The 24,899-nt window shown below is 42.4% G+C and overlaps 1 protein-coding gene across 12 annotated transcripts in view; it reads left to right on the forward strand.

Moving 5' to 3' along the window:
* The first annotated feature begins 2,991 nt into the window (after positions 1–2,991).
* Positions 2,992–24,899, forward strand: part of ZFP62 (ZFP62 zinc finger protein) — a 53,816-nt gene continuing 31,908 nt past the window's right edge. For 3 of the 12 annotated variants that reach the window (XR_003522033.1, XR_003522030.1, XR_003522031.1), the window contains exons 1-2: positions 16,005–16,071; positions 17,587–17,694. Coding sequence is in view for 1 of the 12 variants with exons in the window: in XM_027605287.1 (XP_027461088.1) it covers position 16,071 (1 nt within the window). In the remaining 11 variants the exon portion in view is untranslated. Of the gene's footprint in view, positions 3,009–6,025; positions 6,087–15,948; positions 16,076–16,181; positions 16,475–17,586; positions 17,695–24,899 lie in introns of those variants that run through there. The other 9 variants (XM_027605291.1, XM_027605288.1, XM_027605294.1 and 6 more) reach the window with 8 other exon arrangements.

Below are 24,899 nucleotides of genomic sequence, written 5' to 3' on the forward strand. Positions count from 1 at the left end.
TTTTATGCCGTTTTTCTCCTGTTTGTCTTTTGTGAGTTAACTTCACATGCTACCAGCCGCTAAATCTAACAGCACAGAGGAAAAGGTTTTTTTCTCCTTGACACGTGTGATGCATAGTTACCTATTCAAAGTGAGTCATAAATTCCTTTTAAGCTCACAGGCCAAATCCATCCTTGAGAATGCTAGAGAGTGCTCTAGTATCTGCAAAGTCTCGGGTTGTGTTTCCATGGGAAACCTCAGTCTGTTCTCCCAACACTTTATATTTCTGTAGCTTTCACATTCCTCCTACATTTTTATCTTTGCATCAATGGAGAATCAGCCTTGCTCCATGTATTAGAGTTCTCCAGAGAGACAAAAACAATAGGGGAAAGAGACAGGCTCATGCGATTATGGAGGCCAGGAAGTCCCAAAATCTGCAGCACCAGTCAGCACCCTTAAGATCCAGAAAAAGCCACCATTTCAGTTCCAATCCAAAGGTATGGAAAAAGGCCAGTGTCCTAGTTTGAAGGCCACCAGGCAGGAAGAATTCTCTCTTACTTGCAGAAGGATCAGCCTTTTTGTTCAATTTAGGCCTTCAACTGATTGGATGAAATCAGGAAGGGTAATCTGCTTTACTCAGTCTACCAATTCAAATGTGAATTTCATCCAGAAACACCCTCACAGACATGTGAGTAATGTTTGACCAAATATCTGGGCATCCTGTGGCCTAGTCAAGTTGACACAAAATTAACCATCACACCCCATCACCAGCAGTTGCCTTTAGATCTTCCTGTGTGCTGCTTTATGCTTACAGGAAGTCAGGAGGAGCTCTAGGCATCATATGGACCTTGAAGCAGGAATAGGAGGGAACATGTAGTATCAGCCAGCTCTCTTCTGTGCTGGTTTTCTTTTTTTTCTTTTGTTTTTGTTTTAAGAAAAACCATTCCTGAGGTCCACAGCAGACTTGCTCACACACCCCAATGGCCCCAAATGGTCACCTGGCCTTTGGTTGCAAAAAGGTGGGGTGGGGGGTGGGAAACTGAGTATCAGGAAGAGGAGAGTAAGAATCATTGTATTTGGTCATTTTATACTAATCATGATTGGCTTGGGAGTATTGCTACCCTTTATAATCTGGGGGCCCCATTAGCTGAGAAGGGAGATGGAACGGCTAAAAGAGGGGGTGGGGCATATACAACAGTATCAGACATAGTTCACAAACAGAAATCCCAATCTAGCCCTGCTTCTCTGAGACTGCATTCTTAGCATCTTTAGGGTTTGGGATGTTTATAAACTCAATCACATTTGTATAGACATTTTCTTGGCTTATTTCTAAAGCTTGATTCTCTTTATTATGTTTGAACTTCGATAGTTTCATTCCCAGATGGCAGCCTTCTTTCTCCTGTTTCTGTGTCTCTTGGAGCTGGGGGAGGGTGTCCTGCTGTAGATCCTTTGTTTGGTCGAATTGAAACTTCTCAAAGTGGAAAATGGGGGTACTGGCACTGACCATCTGTCTTGGTGGCTCTGTGGATCTGCCCAGATCCTGGGGCAAACCACTCATTTCCAGAGCAGGTCCCTCCCTGTTGCAATCAGAAGACTCCCACCTTACCCTCCCACGCTGGTCCTGGCAAATGGCCTGGATGTGCTCACAGGTGATGCGTGAGCCAGCTCTCTCCCCCTACCATCCCATCTTCTGACCCAGTGCCCCACGCTGTGCCTTGTCTTAGACTGGACCAGGGGCCATTTCTGCGGGATGCAGATGAGATGTTGCTGCTTTCATGATTCAGATCTTTTATGGTGCCCCACACCTGAAGAATGAAGTCCCAGGACCTAAAGTTCAGAATTTCTAACAAAAGATGGAGTCCAACTGCAATTCTTCCTGCCACCTCCCCCATAGTCTGTCTGATCTATCACCAAGTCCTGTATGCAGAGCTCTGCCTTCAAAACATACACACACACGTACACACACACCTGGTTTACCTCACCCTGGGCATGATCACTGCCAGGCCTACTGTAGTTGCCATGCCCTCAAGGATAGCTGTTGTTAACTTTCTCTCTTGGAGAACCTTTACATTCCACCTCTCCCAATTCCCATGCTACCACTTTATTGTTGCACTCAGTACTGTATATTGTAATAACTTTTATGTCGAAACCCTAGAATACTTGGAATTTGTGGTCTGGGTTAGTTTTAGGACTGCTGCACTAAATAATGCTACTTAAACATGAGACTAGCTAACACATCAATGCCTATAGCAGACCCTCTTCTAAATAAGAATTTTTTAAAAAGATTCATTCATTCATTCATTCATTCATTCAAGACAGAGAGAGAGAGAGGAAGCGAGCAGGGGAGGGACTGAGGGAGAGAGAGAATCTCCAGCAGACTCGCCACTGACCGTGGCACCTGACAAGGCTTAATCTCATGGCCCTAAGACTATGACCTGAGCCGAAACCAAGAGTCCAATGCTTAACCAACTGAGCCACCCAGGCGCCCCTCTAAATAGTAATTTATATGATGAAATAAAGTATTTCAAATCAATAGGGGATACAAAAATGCAGCAATCAGCCCTTCGAAAGGGAGAGTTTCACATTCTAAAATGAATTCTAGGAAGACTGTTGTGGTTTTGAAATATGTTCACAAGTTCTTTTACATTCTTCCTTTCAAGCAATGGAGCTTAATTCCCTTCTCCTTGAGGGTGGGCTGGACTTAGTGATTTGCTTCTAACAAAGAGCATAGTGCAACTTCAGAAACTAGAGCATAAAAAGCACTTATGGCTTCTGCCTTGCTCTTTCTCTGATCATGTGCTGCCATTCCAGGGGGACACTCTAGCAGGCCCATGGAGAGACCCAGGGTGAGGAGCTGAGTCTGCCTGCAAAAAGCCATGTGAGGAGCCATCTTGGAAGCAGATTCTCCACCCCCAGGTGCACCTCAGAGGGGATGCAGCCCCAGTCAACATCTTGACGACCATCTCATGAGATAACTTGAGTCAGAACCACTTGGTTAAGATGCTTTCAAATCCTGACCCAAAGAAACTGTGAGTTAACAAATGTTTTTGGTTTTAAGCTACCAAGTAGTCCATTCCACAGCAACACACAGCTAATACAAAGAACAAACAGCAAAATATAAATGAAAATATAACATAAGTGGGCCTTGGAGGGGAAAGAACCCTCCAAAGTTTAATGAAAGATTCCTGGGTATCTGAATGTAAGTGTCACCATCCCATGTAATGGATGAGGCCTCCTGACCACCTGGTTGGATGATGCCAGTTCAGGGTGCAAGAGTTCAGTGTGGCTGTAGGGCCTCTCTCTTTCTGCCTTTTTTGAGATTCCCTGACCGTGGCAAGATTATTAGTGTTCACCAAATATCCACAAGCTCTTCTACCTCCCAGCTGCCTTTGCAGTTAGAAGGGAGCTTTATGACTTGGTTCCGGCCCAAGAGACGTGGGCCTCAGGGATATAAGGCACTTCTAGGCCTGTCCCTTAAAAATATCCCAGAGGATCTTCCAGCTTTCTGTCCCCCTACAGTGACAACACTGAAGATCACATGTTCCAGATTTTATGGCTGCAAGATGGAGAAGGACAGTCTGGTCTGCACAGAACTTTACATGAGTAACAAATAAACCTTGTGTTCAGCCACTGAGTTAGAGGGTTTATTTGTTACTGCCACTTAGTCTAGCCCATCCTGATGAAACCATTGCCTCTTTCTAGTACCTGTCATAAGTAGTACATGTAGTACTTCTAGTACTAGTACTTTCTAGAGTTTTTCTCTGGGTCACTGGGGTATTCCATATATTCCCCAGGTTGTACGTGTGTCTACACTGCTGTCCGCTCCAGCTTAATTACAGTTCTTTGTATAGACAGATTATCACCAGAGTTGTAGGGACCATGGTGCCCATCATGCAGGTACAAATATGGACCTAAGGCTTGACCATGATTGTCTATAGCCCAGCCAAGACCAGGCTATCATGTTTCATAAGACTCAATACCTATAGACCCTGGGCACTCTTAAGGGCCCCTACAGGGCACCCCTGCTAGCTCCTGGCCTGCTCCCCTACATGCTTCAATGGACTCCGAAAGAGCTAGATCCAAGGAGAAGAAGGAGTCAAACTATGACCCAGCATAAAGTCTCTCTTCCAAGTCCTTGGGTCCTATCTCTTCCGCAGTGGATAAAGGGGGATGATCCACTCCCTTCAAGACCCAGTGTCTGTAGGAATGTAACCACAGCAACAATGATAGTTAATACTGATATAATGCTTATTGTATGGTAGGCCTTGTTGTAAGTGCTTTACATATACTAATTTCATTTTCACAACAACCCTATAGAGTAGGTATTATTCCTACCTATTATCCTCATGTGGAAGCTGAGACCCAGGGAAGTGAAGTACCAGTGTAGGATTGTACAGCTACCTAGCCCCATAAGAAACCCAGAACCCAAATGGAAAGAGCCAAGATGTCCACTGACAGATGAAATGGATAAAGTGGTATATATACATATATACACATATACATACACAATGGAATATTACTCAGCCATCAAAAAGAATGAAATCTTGCCATTTGCAACAACATGGATGGAACTAGAAGGTATTATGCTAAGTGAAATAAGTCAGAGTAAGACAAATACCATATGATTTCACTCATATGTGGAATTTAAGAAACAAAACAGGTGAACATGGGGGAAGGGAAGGAAAAATAAAATAAGATGAAAATAGAGATGGAGACAAGCCATAAGAGACACTGAACTCTAGGAAACAGACCACAGGTTGCTGGAGGGTGGTGGGTGGGGGGAAGGATTAAGTGGGTGATGGGCATTAAGAAGGGCACGTGATGGAATGAGCACTGGGTGTTACATGCAACTGATGAATCACTAAATTCTATCTCTGAAACTAATAATATAGTATATGTTAGCTAAATTGAATTTAAATAAAGAATTAAAAAAAAATAAGAAACCCAGAGCCCAACACTAACTCAAGACAAATGCGTTAGAGCAGGATGTCATTTTCCAAGAGCTCACCCTCCGAATTAGGGGAATGAAGTACAATTCCTCTGATTTTCAACTTCTCCAAAGCCTTATATAACTGTGAGTTGGCCCATGTATACAACAGAAAGTTCGATTCTGCCTCTTTTTAAAAAACATTTCCTTCCTCCTGCCAAGTGGCATCTCCATGACCTCTTGGTATTGGTGCCCTGTGGTCTGTGAGTGACAAATGGAGAAGAATGGCATCTCCAAGAGGAGACCAGGCAGCTGGGCTTGGACCAGCAGGTGCCAAAGATGTTCTTAGGACAGAGCATTTGAAAGATGTTAAAGATTGATTGATTGATTGATTGATTGATTGATTTGAGAGAGAAAGAGAGAAGGGGGATGGGGCACAGGGAGAAGGAGAGAATCTCAAGGAAACTCTGCGCTGAGTGTGGAGCCTGATGTGGGGCTGGATCTCACAACCCTGAAATCATGACCTGAACCGAAATCGACTCCGACACTTAACCGACTGAGCCACCCGGGTGTCCCCGAAAGATGTTAAAGATCCCGGCGTCAAAACTGCCCAGCTGTGTGTCCTTGGGCAATTGCTTACCTTCTCTGTTTCCTCACCTGTAGAATAGGATTATATAGACAGTACCTTCATCATAGGGTTGTTAAGAAGTAGTTTATCCATATATGCAGACCACTTAGAACAGAACCTGGCTCAAAATAAGCACCCAAAAGTGCTCACTATTGTTAATTATCATTGTAGATGCAGTTTCAGTCAGGACTTCTGCAAAAAAGACACATCCCCTTTTGCACAGGGCCCACAAATGAGAATGGTAGTTGGGCTGCTATTCCTTCTAGATCTTTTTCCAGGGATTGTGAGTAATCCTTAAGAACCACTGATAATTCAAGTAACTCCAGGTTCATTCCTATCTCTCTGGCAGCTCAACGGTGTACCTGCCACACACAGATTTTACACATCCCTTTAAATCTTCCATATGTGAAAGGAACTCACTGACATTAGAAACATTAACGGCAAATTCAAAAGGTGAATTTCTTTGATAACAGAATGTGTTCTTATGACAGACAAAAAGACTATACTTGATCTAAGGAGGGAAGGTGGTCCCTGGAGGATATCACTGTAAGGGTAAGTAAACTAAACAATCATATATGATTTTTATTATTATTATTATTATTATTATTATTATTATTATTATTATTATTTGCCTGCAGATTTAGGAAGAAAAAAACCTGCTAAAACCCAATCCTGGAGAGTCGAGCATATAAAGCACTCTGTACTCATGGTTGGGGGCTTCATAAATTGGTATAATTCTTCTTGAGAGTAGTTTAGCAATCTGATTAAATTTATTTTATTATGCATAAATGTATTTTTTAATAAATAGTACATTCTCATGGTTCAGAATGCAAGGATATAAAAAAGATATGCGTTAAAAATTCTGCTTCCCATCCTTCTCCTCCAGCAGAGGAGACACCCATGTTAGTGATTTCTGGTGCAAACTTTCAGGGATATTTTTATGAACATATACAAATATGTACATGTCCTTTTCATTCTTTCTTTCATTCTTTCATTCTTTCTTACACAAAGTATAGCATAGTGTAATTGGAATTGATTTCTTTGCATCTTACAGATTTTCCCATACCATTTTATAAAGAGCCTCCTGTTTCTTTTTATGGCTGAATATTAGTCCATTTTGTGTTATGGGTTGTATCATGTCCCCCCGAAATTTCACAGTTTGAAGTCCTAACTCTGAGTATCTTAGAACGTGACCTTATTGGGAAATAGTGTCACTGCAGGCATCATTATTTAAGATGAGGTCATTTGGGAGTAGGTTGGGATCCTAACCTGTATGGTTAGGTTTGGTTGGTTTCCTTATATGATTGGTTTCCTTATAAAGGGGGGAAATTTGGACACAGCCATGCATACAGGGAGAATTCTGTATGGTGATGAAGGCAAAGGTGGGTTGTTAACATACTCAAGCCAAGGAATGCCAAAGATTGCCAGCAAACCACCACAGGTGAGAAGCATGGAACAGATGCTCCCTCCCAGCTCTCAGGAGGAACCAACCCTCTTGACCCCTTGCTTTTGGTCTTCTAGCCTCCAAAACTTTGAGTAAATATATTTCTCTTGTTTAAGCCACCCAGTCTGTGGTGCTGTGTTATGGCAGCCCGAGCAAACTAATACACACAGAGGTATAATAATTTCTTTTATCACTTCCTTACCTTGGACGTTCAGAGTTTTTTTCAATCTTTACTTTTAAAAATGCTTCAGTGAAAAAATTTTCCACACACGATTTCACGGGTGTGTAACTACACCAGCATTGGTGAATTTCTAGAGTAGAATTGATGCAGCAAAAGGTGTGTGTGTGTGTGTGTGTAGGTATGTGCGTGTGTGTGTGTGTGTGTGTGTGTGTGTGTGTGTGGTGATCCATTCTGCCAAGTACCTCCTTGGAGGTTGAGAAAGTCTGCACTCCCACCAGCAGGGCAGGGAGAGGGCTTTCCCTCTGTTCTCAGGACCACAGTTTGTTATCAAACTTTTGGATATTTGCCATTCTGATAAGAGAAAAAAATGGATGTCTGTGCTTTTTTGGGTTTGCATTTTTTATTATGAGTCATTTGAATATTTTTCTGTGAATGTATTTTTCTATTGGGTTGTTGGTCTTGCTTATCAGTTTTGGAGGAGCTCTTTGTGTATCATGGATATTTACCCCTTTTTTCTAAGTTTTTATTTTAATTCCAGTTAACCTACAGTGTTATATTAGTTTCAGGTGTGTAATTTAATGATGCAAAAATTCCATACACACCTGGTGCTCATCATGACAAGTGCCCTCTTTAATCCCCACCCTCTATTTCCCCCATCCCCCCACCCAGCTCCCCTCTGGTCACCATCAGTTTGTTTTCTTTAATTAAGAGTCTATTTCTTGATTTGTCTCTCTGTCCTTTCCCCCTCTTTTCCCCTTTGCTTGTTTGCTTTGTTTCTTAAATTCTACATATGAGTGAAATTATATGGTCTTTCTCAGACTGACTTATGTCACTTAGCACAATACTCTCTGGCTTCATCCATGTCATTGCAAATGGCAAGATTTCATTCCTTTTTTATGGCTGAAGAAAATTGCATTCCATATATACCTACATATATATGTATATATAAATACACGCCACATTTTTTTTATCTGTTCATCAATTGATGGACACTTGGGCTACTTCCATATCTTGGCTATTGTAAATAATGCTGCTATAAACTCAGGGGTGCATGTATCCCTTTGAATTAGTGTTCTTGCACTCTTTGGGTAAATAGACAGCAGTGCGATTGTTGGATCATAAGGTAGTTCTATTTTTTTTTTTTTTGAGAGAGAGAACAAGTGGGGGAAGGGCAAAGGGAGAGGGGGAGAGAAAATCCCTAGCAGGTTCCACGCTCAGCAAGGAGCCCAATGCAGGGCTTGATCTCATGACCCTGAGACCATGACTTGAGCTGAAAACAAGAGTCAGACACCCAACCGAGTCACCCAGGTGCCCCAAGGTAGTTCTATTTTTAATTTTTTGAGGAACCTCCACATTGTTTTCCACAGTGGCTGCACCAGCTTGCATTCCCATCAACAGTGTGAGAGGGTTCCTCTTTCTCTGCATCCTCACCAACACCTGTTGTTTCTTGTGTTATTAATTTTAGCCATTCTGACAAGTGTTAGGTGATACTGTAGTTTTGATTTGCAACTCCCTGATGAGGAGTGATGTTGAGCATCTTTTCATGTGTGTGTTGGCCATCTGTATGTCTTCTCTTGAAAAAATGTCTATTCATGTTTTCTGCCCTTTTTTTTAAAGATTTTATTTATTTATTAGAGAGAGAGCAAGAGAGAGAGCACAAGCAGGGATAGTGGCAGGCAGAGGGGGAAGCAGGCTCCCTGTTGAGCAGGAACCCAGTGCAGGACTTGATCCCAGGACCCTGGGATCATGACCTGAGCCAAAGGCAGATGCTTAACCATCTGAGCCACCCAGGCGCCCCTTTCTGCCCATTTTTTTAAAAAGATTTATTTATTTATTTATTTAGAGAGAGAGAGAGAGAGAGAGCAGGAGTGGGAGGGGCAGAGGGAGAAAGGGAATCCTCAAGCAGACTCCCTGCTGAGCATGAAGCCCCACAGGGGGATCCATCTCACGACCCTGAGATCATGCAATCAAGAGTCAGATGTTTAACCAACTTAGCCACCCAGGTTCCCCTCTTTCTTCTTCTTTGGGGCTCCTATAATACAAATGTTATTATGTTTGACGCAGTCACTGAGTTCCCTAGGTCTATCTATTCTCATTTTGCATAACTCTTTTTTCTCTCTTTTGTTCAGCTTCCTTTCTTTCCATTACTCCGTCTTCTAGATCATTAATTCATTCCTCTGCTTCTCCCAGCCTGCTGTTCATTCCATCAAGCGTGTTTTCATTTTGTTTATTGTGCCCTTTATCTCTGCTATGTTTTTTCCTTATATCTGTGTTAAGGATCTCTCTTGTGTCTTCCACTTTTTTCCTCAAGTCCAGTGAGTTCCTTATGCTTTAAATTATCTATCAGGCATGTTATTTATATTTGTTTCACTTAGATTTCTGGCTGTGGCCTTGTCCTATTCTTTCATATGAGATAAATTTCTTTGTCTCCTCATTTTGTCTGACTCTCTGTTTATGTAAGTTAAGAAAGTCAGCTGTATGGGGCACCTGGGCGGCTCAGTCACTAAGCGTCTGCCTTCGGCTCAGGTCATGGTCCCAGGGTCCTGGGATTGAGCCCCGCATCGGGCTCCCTGCTCCGTGGGAAGCCTGCTTCTCCCTCTGCCTGTTCTCCAGCTCCACCTGCTTGTGCTCGCTCTCTTTCTCTCTGTCTCTCTCTCCCTCTGACAAATAAATAAATAAAATCTTAAGAAAAAAAAGAAAGAAAGTCAGCTGTGTCTTCCACTCTTGAAAGTAATGACTTTATGAAGATGAGATCCCAGAGTGCCCTGGCCCTCAGTGCCCCCTGTTCCCCAGAACCTGACACTTCAGGAGAGTATCCTGTGTGTGTTGCTTACACCTTGTGTCTGAGTCACTTTTCCTTTCGGTGCCCTTGTTGTCTGTGCTGACTGTCCTCCTGTTATGGGCTGTGCTTGCTCTCTGTGGTGTTAGGAGGACCCAGGCAGGCTAGCTCCAAGGGGGCATGGCTGCTGGGGAATTTGGGAGTAGGGCCACAGTGATAGTAAAATTTGAGTTGGGCCACTAGTCCTATGTCAGCTCCTCCGAAGCACTGCAGTGGGCAGAGCTGTGTGCCAGGGCAGCCGTGTGCATGAGGCTGGGCATGGTGCACATCCACGGCTGGGCATGGTGTGCGCAATGGTGGCTGGGGAGGCTCCGCAGGGTGTGGCATGGAGGCTGGGCAGGGCCTGCCATGGCAGCTGTGCACCAGGTGACTGGTCTGGATGTTGGCACAGCTTTAAAAAAAATTCACCCAGAGCTGGGGGCTGAGGCTAGCAGGCTTGGACTGGATGAGTCTTTAGGAGAACAGGTGGGCTTGGGGCACTGCTAGCAAGTTAGGTAGCAAGTGTCTGCAGACTCCCTTAGATGGCTCTGTGTTTATTCTGTGGATGGAGGGAGGAGAATGGCACCTGCCAGCTCCCTTGTTTTTGGAGAAGGCTCCCAGCACTCTCTGAAATCAGTGTGAACAGATCTGTCTCCTGTTTGCCCCTTGAATTGTGCAAACTGCCATTTTTAGGTTGCCTCTCCATACAGGCTGCTGTCTCTTTAAGGGTGGTGACCCAGCAGTCACTCACCCTTCCTGCCTGTCCAGTGTGGGGTGAGCTGACTTTTAAAGTTCCAGGGTTTTACTGACTTTTCAAGTCCCACTGTTTACAAACTCATGGGATTCAGCCCCTCTGGATTTTACAGCCAAACATTTTGGGGATTAGTCTAACCCATGTGAGCTCCCTGGTGCCAGGGCCCGTTTCTCTGCCCTCTCCATGTACCCAGCTCCCTCCCTCCTGCAGACAGTCTCCTTCTACCTCACTGACCTTCCCAACCTTTCAGCTGCAGCATCTTCTTTGTATTTAGTTGTGGAGTTTGTTCTGCTTGTCTTCAGATTGCTTTCTGGTTTATTGACTTGGATGTGGATGATCCCTAGTTGTAAATGTGGGAGGGGGTGAGCTCAGGGTCCTCCTAGTCTGACATCTTCCCAAGCTCCTTCAATTTACCTTTTTTGATATAAGACCCAAATATTTTTTCCCAGTTATTCATTTTTTTTTTACTTATGGTGGTTTTGTCATACAAAAATATTTTGTTTTTATGTGTATGAATTAGTTAGTTTTTACTTTTATGATTTCTGGATTTTGTGTTATAGCAAAGAAGAAAACAAAACAAAAACTTCCCCACTCTAAAATGATCAAAGAAATTTCCTGTGTAGGTGTGTCTGTGGTTTTTTTTTTCCCTAATACTTTTATGGAGGTGGTAGAAGCAGCAGTATGTTTTTACTTTTATGGGTCATTAATGTGGGCACATTTTTTTTAATTTGCTTATTTACTCATGAGAGATCACATGAGCACGTGAGCAGAGGGGAGGAGAAGAGGGAGAGGGAGAAGCAGGCTTCCCACTGAGCAGGAAGCCCAGTGTGGGGTTTGATCCCAGGACCGATCTTGACCTGAGCTGAAGGCAGACGCTTAACCAAATGAGCCACCTAGGTGCCCCATAATGTGGGCACATTTTATGTCTTTGATACATCTAGAGTTTATCCTGATATAAAGACTGAGGTTTATTGTCCTTACACCATCTATTCCCCACTGATTTGAAATGCTACCTTTATCAAATACTAAAGACCTGACTAGATTTATTTTTAGACTTTGTGTCTTTGAATTGTACCAGCTTGTTCATATGCTATAATAATGCCCCAACCTGGGGCGCCTCGGTGGCTCAGTCGTTAAGCGTCTGCCTTCGGCTCAGGTCATGATCCCAGGGTCCTGGGTTCGAGCCCCATATCGGGCTCCCTGCTCGGCAGGAGGCCTGCTTCTCCCTCTCTCCCTCTCCGAGCTTGTGTTCCCTCTCTCGCTGTGTCTCTCTCTGTCAAATAAATAAAATCTTTAAAAAAAAAATAATGCCCCAACCTTATCACATGTATTATTTTTTCAGGCACTTTCTAGATAGAAACAAATGATCTTTTTTTCCACATGAACTTTAGAATCAATTGTGTGTTGCTGAAGAAGATTTTGTTGCTATTGTTTATTGGGATCATTACAGTTATAGATTAACTTAGAAAGAGAAGACATCATTCTGATAACGTCTTTCCATTCATGCAAATAGTGCATCCAAGAATGTTTCCATAAATTTATTTCATCTTTTGTGACTCCTAGAGCATTGCAACTTTTCTTCACATAGGTCTTCAATGTGTCTTCTTAATTCCTGGGTATTTGGTCTTTTGCTTGTTGGCTTCTGTTGTAAATGTAATCTTTCCTTCCATTACTTTAATTGTAGTTAGTACATAAAGAAAATATTGATTTCTTCATGTTAATTTTGAAACCACACCCCTTACAGAATTCTTTTATTGTTTATTCTAGAGGTTTTTTGTTGTTGTTTTTTTGATGAGTCTCATGGGCTTTCCACAAATAAAATCCTCTTATCTACAAATAGGATAATTTTACTCCTGCTTTCCATTATTTATTCTACTTTTTTTCCCCTTGTCCATCTGTAGTAGGAAATAATGGTAGTGATGGGTTTCATCCTTGTCTGATTCTCTATTCTACTTGACAAGTGTTCCAAGGAAAGCATGGAAAAAGCTTTTGTATACTTTTTATTACAGCACAGCTTTATTTATTTATTTATTGAGACCCATTTGGAAAGAATCTCAAAGATCAACAGCAGAAGGAGATCATAGTTCAATGGAGCATCACAAAGAGTTGTTACATGAAAATGATACTGTATAATATTTGTAAAAATAGTACATAAAAATTGCAGATGTAGTTGCTATTACAACCATCTGAAAAACATCTGCAAATTGGTAGTAGAAAAGGAAGTTTATTAAGATGTTAACAGTAGTTGTCTCTAGGTAACAGGATTAAAAGTGGTGTTTCTAATTTTTCTTTCTTTTCCAAATTTTATGTAATGAGCTTGATACATATGTTATAGTGGGAGGGGGACTTTTATTTTAATAATTCGTGACCAAATTCAACGACTAAAAGTGGAGTTGGTATTAGGTTCCTTTGGGACTTAACATTCATCTGTACTTGAACTGCTTCAAAGGAGGTAGATGAGCTCCAAAGCAAGAGCAAACTCAGGACAATGTCATCGCTGTACCTATTGGGCTCTTAGAGCTGCACCACCTAACAGAATGTAATGTGAGCCTTATAAATGACTTCCGATTTTTTGGTAAACACACCTAAAATAAAAAGAAATAGATGAAATTCATTTTAATGATATATTTTATCATAAAATATCATTTTAATGATATTTTTTATATATTTATCAGACCCTATAAAACCAAAATATTATTTCAGCATGTAATCAACATTTTAAACTATTATTTTACATCCTCTTTTTCTACGAAGTCTTACATATCAGATGTGGATTTTATATTTACAGCGCATCTCAATTTAGACTAGGCACATCTCAATGTGCTTTTTTTTTTTTTTTCATTTCATGTGCTTAGTAGCCATATATAAAAAATGGCTTGCATACTGATCTGGGCAGGGCTAGACATTCTGCTCTGATTTGTAGATCTCCAGAAGAGACAGGTATTGGAAAAGGCTAGGATGTATGTGTGTAGACACAAGGCCAAACAAAAGGTGCCTGAAGTATGACAAAGCTCATGGAGGAAAAACTATCACCTAAAATAATATAAATAAATAAAATATCACTTTAATTAAGATGACTTATTTAGCTTCCCAGTGATTCCTCCCACATGCATACAATCTTTCATTGAGAAAAACCTCCCAACCTGGACATAAATATTAGGCACCCTGCTGCCTAACGAGAAAAACCCAGTCTTCCCTGCCATAGGTGGCAGGCCAACTAACACCAGAACCTTTCATCATGTGAATTCTTCTGGCAGCATTTCATGAGGACTGCATGAAGCAACTTCTAGGGCTGCACTGTCCAGTATGGAGAACATTAGCTACATGTGCCTATTTATTTATTTAAGATTTATTTATTTTAGAGAGAGAGAGAGAGAATGCCCCAATGGCAGGCGGGGGTGGGGGGGCAAAGGGAGAAGGAGAGAGGAAGCAGACTTCCTGATGAGCAGGGAGCCCCAGGCAGGGCTTGATCTCACAACCCTGAGATCATGACCCCAGCCGAAACCAAATCCCACGCTTAAGGGACTGAGCCACACAGGCACCCCTACGTGTGCATATTTGAATAAAAGATTATTAAAAACAGATCCTCAGGGGCACCTGGGTGGCTCAGCTGGTTAATCATCTGCCTTCTGCTCAGCTCACGATCCCAGTGTCCTGGAATCCAGCCCCACATCGGGCTCCCAGCTCAGCAGGGAGCCTGCGTCTCCCTCTCCTCCCTGCTCATGCTCTATCTCTGTCCTTCTCTCTTAAATAAAAAATAATAATAATAAAATAAAATAAAACCTAAAAAAAAAAAAAACCAGATCCTCAGCTACACGAGTCACATTTGAAGTGCTCTGTATAGCTACATTGGCCAGGGTACCTGTTGGGGTAGCTCTAGGGAAATCCACTCCCAAACTTCAATCCCTGCCTGTGCTTTTGCCTAAAACTGCGTGGCTTGAGAAAGGGCCTGGGTCTCTGCTCCTTCTTAGGGTCTCCCAGCTGTCTTGGTCTCCTCTAACACACAACACACATCATATTGGCTCAGACTCACTCTGAGATGCGTGGAGTTCTGGCATGGAGCCACATGTGATCAAGAACCCATTGCTACAAGGAAACCCCCTCTATTCCCTCTATTTACCTCGCACCTACATGTATAAAAAATGAAAATTAGACATAGAATTGATGCTGAACATGGGTTCACTCCAGCTAGAAGTGACATTCATCCAAGCACTTTGCCTAACTTGTTTTTTAAAATGCTCCTTATTTAAAAGTTTGCTTCCAAATATTTCAACTTTTGGCTAAGAACTGATATTAAAATTTAGCAATATACACAATTTTGCTAATAAGCCAGAAAACAATTAACATTTGAGTGAGAAAAAAAGTAAACTTCTAATTTCATTACAGAGATGTATGCTAAACAATAAAACTTAAGGCATTAAACAATTTTACATTAGGTTAACATTCAGTGAGAATGAAAATATTTTAGGTTAAGACAGAAATCCTGTGAGGGACATAAAATAAAAAAGATAGGTTCAAGGAAAAATCTGAAACAATGTAAAAAATTTCTGTTAAAAGCGAATGAGAGTATTAAATCGTCGGGGACTTAAGAGTTCGTTGTATACGTCTGAAATAAGCGGATTTGTTTTTTTAAACGTCAGCATTCACAGCGTGCCAAAATGTGTCCTTTGCAATTACTCAGACTTAAGAAGAAAAATATCTAGATGTTATTTAAAAAGGATCACTTTTAAAGTCCTTCCAGGCCGGGGGTTTGGGAGGCGACATCGGAGGGTGCAGCCTGGACCTGGGGCGCTTCCGCCCCGCGCTGCGCTCCTGCAGCCCAGGCTCTTCTCTGGGCGCCCTCCGCGGGCCGGAACTCTCCGGCCGCAGCGCCTGGCCCGGGCTGAGCTCTCGGAGGGGTCGGACGGGTCCCACAGGCCCCCGGTGCTCCCCCTCCTCCCGGGGGCGCCCCCGCGGCCTCACTCTGTAAAGCGCTCTGTGTTCAGGTACATAGGTCGTTCGGTGTTTACCCAGCCAGTCATTTGCCTTACTCTCAGCCCCACCCCGGAATATAAACTCCCCGAAAACCTAAAGCTTCGCCTGCACTTTACCGGCTGCGGCCCCAAGCCCTACAAGAGGCAGGGACTGGGTAAGTTGTACACAAACCAGCCTCCCTCCCCGCCCACGCCCTCCGAGCGCACCACGGGTCACGTGCCCGAACGGGGAACTATCATCGAGTCCGTCCTCCGGCCTCCCAGAGAGGACTCGGAAGTGCCCTGGAGCCGGCGCGGGCCCTTCCGGCCGGGCCGTCCGCGCTTTTGTCCCGCCGGCGGCCCTGCTGTCGCGGCGCCGTCACAGCCAGTACGTGAGTCCGCGGCTGCCCGCGCTCCCGCCCCTGGCCCTCGCCTGCCACGCCCTTCCCTAAGTGGCGGGGTCTCGGCTGCCCCTCGGGTCTCGGGCGGGATAACTGGGGGAAGCGTCCCCGCTCCCCCAACGCACCTCAGGAGGCACGTTCCGGGGGAGTGGAGCGGAGGGAGGACCTCAGGCAGGCCTAGGGGTGTGGGGCGTGCCCCTGGAACACACCGGTGTGTCTGTGGGCCCCATTTCTGGCCGTCCGAGCGGGCCGGGCCGGGCTGGGGCTGCCGGATGTCCGGAGGAAGGCTGGGGCCTGGGTCTTTTCTCTACTATTCGCTGCTCTTTCGGGCCGGAGGGGAACCCTAGACAAGAGCGCTTTAAAGTAACCCCGTTGGGATGCCCCCTTGCAGTTAAGTTTGGCCCTAGGACTTAGTGATTGGGAGCGTTAGAGGGACCCCTAGGGGTGATCTGATTCGATCCCCCCCAATTCCCCCCCGCCCCCCTCCCTTTTCCCCCACGGTTGGGGGGATGATGTTGAGAGGCTTCTGCCACAGGTGCGGACGGAGTCCCGGGGAGGCGCTTCCAGGCCCTTGCTTTGGGGAAGCTCACCAGTGTACAGACTGGGGGAGGAGCGGCCTGCCCCGGGCTCCCAAAGCTGAGTTGACTCGCTGGGGGAGTGTCTGAGAGGCCCCTAGACGCAGGGACCAGTGGGGATGCGAAGGATAAAGGGGAAGTGCTGGGGCTCGGTGCGAGGCTTGCTCCAAGACATTTGGACTAGATGGCCACCGGGCTGTTGTCCTTTTGAGAGCACGAGGGTTTTGTTAATAAATTTTTAAGTATGTTCGCTAATATGTTTTAATATTCATATGATTCAGATGTTTAAAATATAAGCAGATACCAGTGAAAAAGGTTTGCTACCGGCTCAGTCATCTTCCCATGCCCGAAGCCCTAGATAATCACATTTGTTAGAGTGTAGCCATCCAGTTTCTTTATGCAAGTGCTGGCAAATGTGAACGTAGTTAGTTCCCCTTTTTTCACAAAGCGACAGGGTACTCTCCAGAGTTCTGTCCCCTGGCTTCTTTCTCTTACTAAATACAGTAGTATTTTAAGGGATCATCAGAACACAAAGAGCTCTAAAAAACAAAACAGCACTGGGGTGTCGGATTGGCTATTGTTTGGATGTTTTGAATGTTCCCTAATTTTTTAGATCTATTCAGAACCATTTGGGTTTTTTTCAGTTTTTTGTTACTTCAACAATGGTGTACTCAATGACTGTTCTACTAGGGCATATGTTAGCAAGTGTTTTTAAAGAAGGGATCAATCAAAATAATTTTTGTTTTGCCTTAACTCAGCCAGTTACTAGTAAATTGTTAAATATGCCAAATCATTATTATAACAGCTCCTGTAGAGTGTTTAAAGGACAAATAAAACCAAGTAGGTTTTCTCTCCGGGATCTTGTGTTTATGATGCTTAGCCGTATGCTAGCCTAATAAACTAATTCTCTTACTGACTCCCTTCCAGCCATTCTCTGCCCCTTTAGCTTCAGAAAAATCTCTCAGCCTCCCTTTCAGAATGTCCTTTGCTTACCTTTTCCCCCAGGATGACTAGAAATCTCTTCACCGCTACCAGGTATGAGAATGTTCTGTTTCATTTTTTACTTTAAGGAAAAAATCACCTTTAATCCTTATTTCTACTTTTAAGGAATAGAACCAACTCATGTTAACCATTTATAGTTTATTCATAACTAAACGCAATAATAACTAAAGCACACAGTATATTCTCTCTCCTGTATATCACTCTCTCACTTGTTGGTTCCATCTTTCATCTGTCTCATTCTCCAATTTCCTAGGTATTCTTTCTTCTGAATTGGTAAGCATTTTGTGCTCACATGCCTTGTTTTTTTCTTTTTCTTTCTCTGGTCATATGTAATATCCAAGAACTTAAGCTACAGAATGCAGGTGTCACACTTGATGGCAGATTAACTTGTGGAATGTTGGGTTTGGTAATCTGGAAATCCAGAGTAGCTGCAGATGTGTTGCTTGTTGCAGCCTGTTAATAGGCAGGACTTTTTGGCCAGAGCGAGCCACAATTCTTCTGTGAGTTGTCCAGGCTCTTGAGAAGTGGCTCCTGACTCCTGGGGCAGGGACGGCAAGAATTAGGGGCAGGTTCTTACTCTGTACACAGGCTTTTGGGGGCATTGGTAGTAGAATATGAGCAACAAGTACAGAGGTGTCCAGAGGTTGTGGGACATGCGTAATTTGGAAGGAGTGGATCTAAAGCTGGTTGTTGGGTCATGCTTCCTGCTGACAACTAGAGAGGAGTTAGCAGTTTCCCATCCAGCTTGTAGAACTTTTAAGAAATTAAGCCTTTCCAGCCTGCTCTATGCAGGAGTTGTGCTTTTAGAGTGATTATCTCTTATGTCATGGGGGATATATGACTTAGCCAACACATCAGTCTTTTTTTTTTTTTTAAGTTGTTATTTAAATTCCAGTTAGTTAACATACAGTGTAATACTAGTTTCCGGTGCACAATATAGTGATTCAGCACTTCCGTACAACACCCGGTGCTCATCACAACCGGTGCCCTCCTTAATCTCCATCATCTGTTTCCCCTGTCCCCCAGCCACTTCCCCTCTGGTAACATCAGTTTGTTCTCTGGAGTTAAGAGTTTGTTTTTTAGTTTGCGTCTCTCTCTCTCTCTCTCTTTTTTATCCCCTTTACTCATTTGTTTCTTAAATTCCACTTACGAGTGAAATCATATGGCTATTTGTCTTTCTCTGACTGACATTTCACTTAGCATAATACTTTAGCTCTATCTATGTCCTTGCAAATGGGAAGATTTCATTCTTTTTTATGGCTGAGTAATATTCTATTGTGTATACATCTACACCACTTCTTTATCTGTTCGTCAGTCAACAGACACTTGAGCTGTTTCTGGTAAATGATGCTACTATAAACATTGGGGTGCATGTGCCCCTTCAAATCACTATGCTTTGGTTAAATACCTAGTAGTGCAGTTGCTACTAAGGTTGTAGGGTAGCTCTATTTTTTCACTTTTTGAGGAACCTCCATACTGTTTTCCAGAGTGGCTGCACCAGCTTGCATTCCCACCAACAGTGCAAGAGGGTTCCCCTTTCTCTGCATCCTCAGCAACACCTGTTGTTTCTTGTATTGCTAATTTTAGCCATTCTGACACGTATGAGGTGGTATCTCCTTGTACTGTTGACTTGTGTTTCCCTGATAATGTTGAGCATTTTTTCATGTGTCTGTTGGCCATCTGTATGTCTCCTTTGGAAAAATGTCTGTTCATCTCTTCCCATTTTTTAATTGGCTTATTTGGTTTTTGGGTGTTGAGTTTTATAAGTTCTTTATATATTTTGGATACTAACGCTATCAAATATGTCATTTGCAAACATCTTTCATTCTGTAGGTTGCCTTTTAGTTTTGTTGATTATTTCTCTCCCTGTGCAAAAGCTTTTTATTTTGATGAAGTCCCAGTAGTTTCTTTTTGCTTTTGTTTCCCTTGCCTCAGAAGATGTATTGAGAGAGAAGTTGCTCTGGCCAGTGTCAAAGAAGTTACTTTGTGTGTTCTCATCTAGGACTTTTATGGTTTCATGTCTCGTATTTAGGTCTTTTATCCATTTTTTAAGAAGATTTATTTATTTTAGAGATCAAGAAAGAGCATGCATGCAAGTGCAGGGAGGGGCAGAGGGAGAGAGAATCTCAAGCAGACTCCCTGCTGAGTGGGGAGCCTGACACGGGGCTCCATCTCATGACCCTGAGATCATGACGTGAGCCAAAATCAAGAGTCAGATGCTTAACCATCTAAGCCACCCAGGCGCCCCATCCATTTTTAATTTATTTTTGTGTATGGTGTAAGAAAGTGGTCCAGTTTCATTCTTTTGCTTGTTGCTGGCTAGTTTTCCCAATACCATTTGTTGAAGAGACTTTTTTCCATTGGATATTCTTTCCTGCTTTGTCAAAGGTTAATTGACCATATAATTGTGGGTTCATTTCTGAGTTTTGTATTGTGTTCCATTGGTCTATGTGTCTGTTTTTGTGCCAATACCATACTGTTTTGTTCATCGGAGCTTTTTAATATACCTTGAAGTCCAGAACTGTGATGCCTCCAGCTTTGCTTTTCTTTTTCAAGGTTGCTTTGTTTATTCAGGGTCTTTTCTGGTTCCATACACATTTTAGGATTGTTTGTTCTACCTCTGTGGAAAATGCTATTGGTATTTTTATAGGGCACATCAGTCTTCTTGATTGGCTTATAATAACCTCCTCCAGACTCTAGGACTGAGTTCTCTTCTCCATTCATTAATCCACTGCAACTAGTATGAGTGATCTTTTTTCTTTTATTTTTTATGAAAAAATTTAAACACACGGGAAAGTAAAATAGTACAGTGAACTCCACACACCCGTAGCTCAGGTTTGGTAATTATCATGGTTCTGCTACATTTGTCTCACCTTTCCCTTTTTATTTTTTCTTTATTAAAGTATTTAAAAATGTTTTAAAAGATGTTATTTATTTATTTATTTGACAGATAGAGAGCATGTCAGGGAACCTGAGCCAGGGGGAGAGGCAGAGGGAGAGGGAGAAGCAGACTCCTTGCTGAGCAGGGAGCATGATGTGGGGCTCGACCCAGGAACCCTGTGATCAGGACCCGAGCTGAAGGCAGATGCTTAACTAAGGCACCCAGGCCCCCCTTTATTAAAGTATTTTGAAGGAAATTTCAGACATCATGCCATTTCATCCTAGCATACTTTAGTCTACCAAAAAAAAAAAAGACACTTCTAACATAACTATAGTGCCATTATCACACCATCCTAAATTAATTCTGATTCTTTGATATTATCTATCAAAGGTTGGCAAAGTACTGGGCCTGCAGTCTGTTTTTGTATGACTTGCAAGCTAGGAATTGTTTTTACATTTTTAAAAGGATGTTTAAGGGGCCTTGGGTGGCTCAGTTGGCTGAGCAACTGACTCTTGATTTCCACTCAGGTCATGATCTCAGGGTTGTGAGATTGATCCCCATGTCAGGCTCATGCTGGGCTTGGAGCCTGCTTAAGATTCTCTCTCTCTCTCTTTGCCCCTTGCACTCGCTGTCTCTAAAAAAATAAGAAAAAAAGATAAAAGGATGTTTAAAAGCAAACAAAAATTAGTGACAGAGTCATATATGGCCCACAAAGCCTAAAATATTTTCTATTTTGCCCTTTGCAGAAAAGGTTACCAACTCCTGATTTAAAAGAATATGTGATCTTCCAAAATTTATATCTGAGTTTGCTGTTCCTTTGCCTAAAACGCAGGATCAAGTCTGTACTCCGTAGTATGAAGGGCACACCCTGGTGCAGCCCTTACCTTTGCCCACCTGTCCAGCTGGGCCCACCGCCCTCTGCTGCAGAGGGCAGTGCAAACTAATTCCTTTGCACTTGTTCTTCCCTCTGCTGAAACTACTCTGTTTCTGAAGCTTCCCTAATCCTCCAAAGCAGAGTCAGTCCCTTCCCTCTCCTCTCTCATCTGTGTCCTGTGTCTGCTATTTTTATCATGTGTTAGTTTTGTTTTTTTGTTTTTTTGCCAGATTTTTATTTCCTGCAGATCTATTAGTCTGCCAGCTCCTTGATGACAAGATCTTACCTGTCTCTACATCCGCAGGACCAACCCAGTGCCTGGGGAAAAAAAGCAGGATATGGATCATAATCTAAATTCTTTGGGCAACATTAAACCTCAAAGATAACAGATACTAGAATACATGTTATTGTTTGTAAAGATAACTTAATATTTTGTTAGAAACTCTTGGTTGTCTTTATATTTTAGCAGATGTCTTAGTCCATCTGGACTATAATAAAATACACACTGGATGGTATATAAATAGCAGAAATGTGTTTCTTACAGTTCTAGAGGCTGGGAAGTCCAAGATCAAGGCACCAAAGAATCTCTGTGATGACTTTTTTATAAGAACGCTAATCCCATTCTCGAAGATTCTGCTCTCAGGACCTAAGCACCTCTCATAGCCCCACCCTCCACCCCTCCACCAGTACCATAATCTTTGAGGGTTAGGATTGTAACATGGATTTGGGAGGAGGGGACACAAACATTCAGACCATAGCAGCAGCATTTATCCTATTTCTGGCTTTTTATGTCTTGGCACTTCTCTGCCTATGTTTTCACTGACCTTTTCTTAGACTCAGCATTGATTAATATGAATCTCATTGCAAACCATCAATTTTCAGTGAAGAAGCACATTTATATTTGCTTTGAGTTCAGTCATTAAGAGGTTGGGTGAACTACATCGGGTCATAGTACACTGTGCCTCCATCCAAACAAGAGGTTAATTTAAGCACACCTGAAACAGGAAGGCTTCTGGTGTCTACCTAGGTCAGAAGGGTACGCAGTGAAATATTTGTGATTTCATGCAGACCAGACCAGTCAGTAGCCACACAAGGAATCCCAGACAGTGTGAAGTGGATGAAGCATTAGCCTATCAAAGTCAGGGGAAAGGTCCAGCCGGGCCAAGGATCAGTGAATGCAGTAGCAGTGAGGGATGGGTTAGCATGGCCCATTTAGTGTCCAGTAAGGTGGCCAGATGCAGAAGGCTCCAAGTGCCACACTAAGTAGCCTGGGAAGACTTGATATTGGGGAGTGACCAGGTGTGCATTTTTCAAAACTTAAGGTAGGGAGACTATGGCAGAAATTCAGAAGGATACTTTAGGAAGGCTTAAACTAAGGCCTTTAGCAGTGGGAATAGAATTAGGGATAGGGACTTGAGAACTGTTGAGGTAATAGAATCAGCTGGTCTTAGGGCTCTTGTGGATGTGGAAGGGTAAGGAAAGAGAAGAACTCATTTTGTGTGTATCCTGCCACAGCCTAGAATCTGCCATTTCTCTGAGGAGCTCTGTTTCCTTTTAGTAGGCAATGGGAGATCAAGAACAGGGTGCTGGATGTGCTTATTACTACTTAGGTGTTTTTTGCTTCTTAGCTTTTCAGCAGAGAGCTAGGGAATATGTGTACATATACACACATACGAGTATACATACATGTGAATGTGTAGACATGTGCACGCACACATGTAATTTAGAAATCCTGCGTAACCTCTGATTCATCCGCCCAGGGTTCTTTCTTGCCTTCCCCTATTCCATATTTATGTTTCTTTCTCCAGGAGAGCCCTGGCTTGCAACAAAATCAACACATTTACTCAGTCCCTCAACACATCTAAAATTCTTTCAAATTACTTTGTCCATACCTCTGCAGAAAACAAAGCTGCTTAAAAATTCCATTGTTTTCAGGGCTTCTGTACCACCCCCTCCAGCCTTGCCAAGACTGAGAGAATATAGTATATGGTTACATATTCTGTGATATTATATGCCTAAATTACGGGTTAGTTCTTTGTTTCTTTTTGTTCCCTTCCTATGAGTTTATTTGTTTCTGTTTGCTTTGGGGTTTAGCTGCTTTTCCTTTTTCCAATTCTCATTGATTTAATTTTATTCTTTGAATATGCAGAACATTATCATGCTTCCATAGTAAAAACTATGCAAAAATATGTACTTAGAGTGTCTCTCTTCCCTATCCCTTTGCTCTGTTCTCCCCACTCCACCACTTACAGGTAATGGGGCTTTATTGATTTCTGGTTTCTCTTATTACTGTAAAGATAAGCAGTTATATGTTTGTTTTCTTATTTTTCTTTCATACATAAAGCATAGCATATATGCTCTTTTTCTGTTTACATGGTATCCTGGAAATTGCTCCTTCTCAATCAACTGATAGAGATGTTCCTCATTCTTGCTTAGTACTCCATTGCATATATGTGCCGTAGTTTATTTAACCAGTCTTCTGTGCTGCGACACTCAGGTAGTTTCCTAGATTGTCTAGTTACAATGAATGCTACCATGCATAGTTTTGTGCACATATACTTTTTTGTATTGTTGGAAATAGATTGTCAGTATAAATTCCTAGATGGGATTTCTGGATTGAAGTGTAAATGCATACAGTTCACTTAGATATTGGCAGGAGTTATGCCACTTTGCAGTCCTGTTAATATATGAGAGTGTCTGTTTCCGCCACAGCCTCCCCAACAGAGTGTGTTGTCATTCTTTTAATATGACAGATGAGAAGTGGTATCTTAATGTAGTTCTTATTTGCATTTCTCTTATGAGTGGAATTGAAAACATGTTTAAGGGACATTTTAATATTTCTTTTTGTGAGTTGTCTGTTTATATCTCTTGCACATTTTTCTATAGGAATTTTAGTCTATTTTTTCAACTTTTGAAAAATGTTTATATAAAGGATATTAGCTATTATATAAATGATGCACGTTGCAAATATTTTCTTTCATTTGTCATTTCTCAATTTTGCTTATAGCATTTTTGCCATGTAATTTATATTTACACAGTCAAATTTATCGATCCTCTTTTACTGCATGTGAGTCATAGTTTGAAAACTTTTTCTCTACACAGGAAGCATTCACTCATATTTTCTTCTAGTATTTGTATGGCAACACGTTTTTATATTTAGAGCTCTGCTCCATTTGGAGTTATATTCTTGAGTGTGGTGTAAAGAATGGCTTTATAGTTGTTTCCAACACTGTTCCAAAGACCATCTTTGCCCCAATAATTTGATCTATCATCTTTATCATGTGCTTGATTTCTGTGGGTCATTAGTAGTATTTCTGGACTTTCTTTTCTGTTCCTTTTGTCTATACACTGGTACCATGCTGCTTTAGTTAGAGGCCTTGTGGTATATTTCAATACCTAATGTGGCTAGTCCCCACTCACAGCCCTTTTATGTTTCTCTCTCTCAATTTTTGTTTATTTTTTTTAATTTTAAGTAGGCTCCAG

Source organism: Zalophus californianus, chromosome 5 (genome assembly GCF_009762305.2).
Source record: "Zalophus californianus isolate mZalCal1 chromosome 5, mZalCal1.pri.v2, whole genome shotgun sequence".
In the NCBI taxonomy this organism is placed as follows: Eukaryota; Metazoa; Chordata; class Mammalia; order Carnivora; family Otariidae; genus Zalophus; species Zalophus californianus.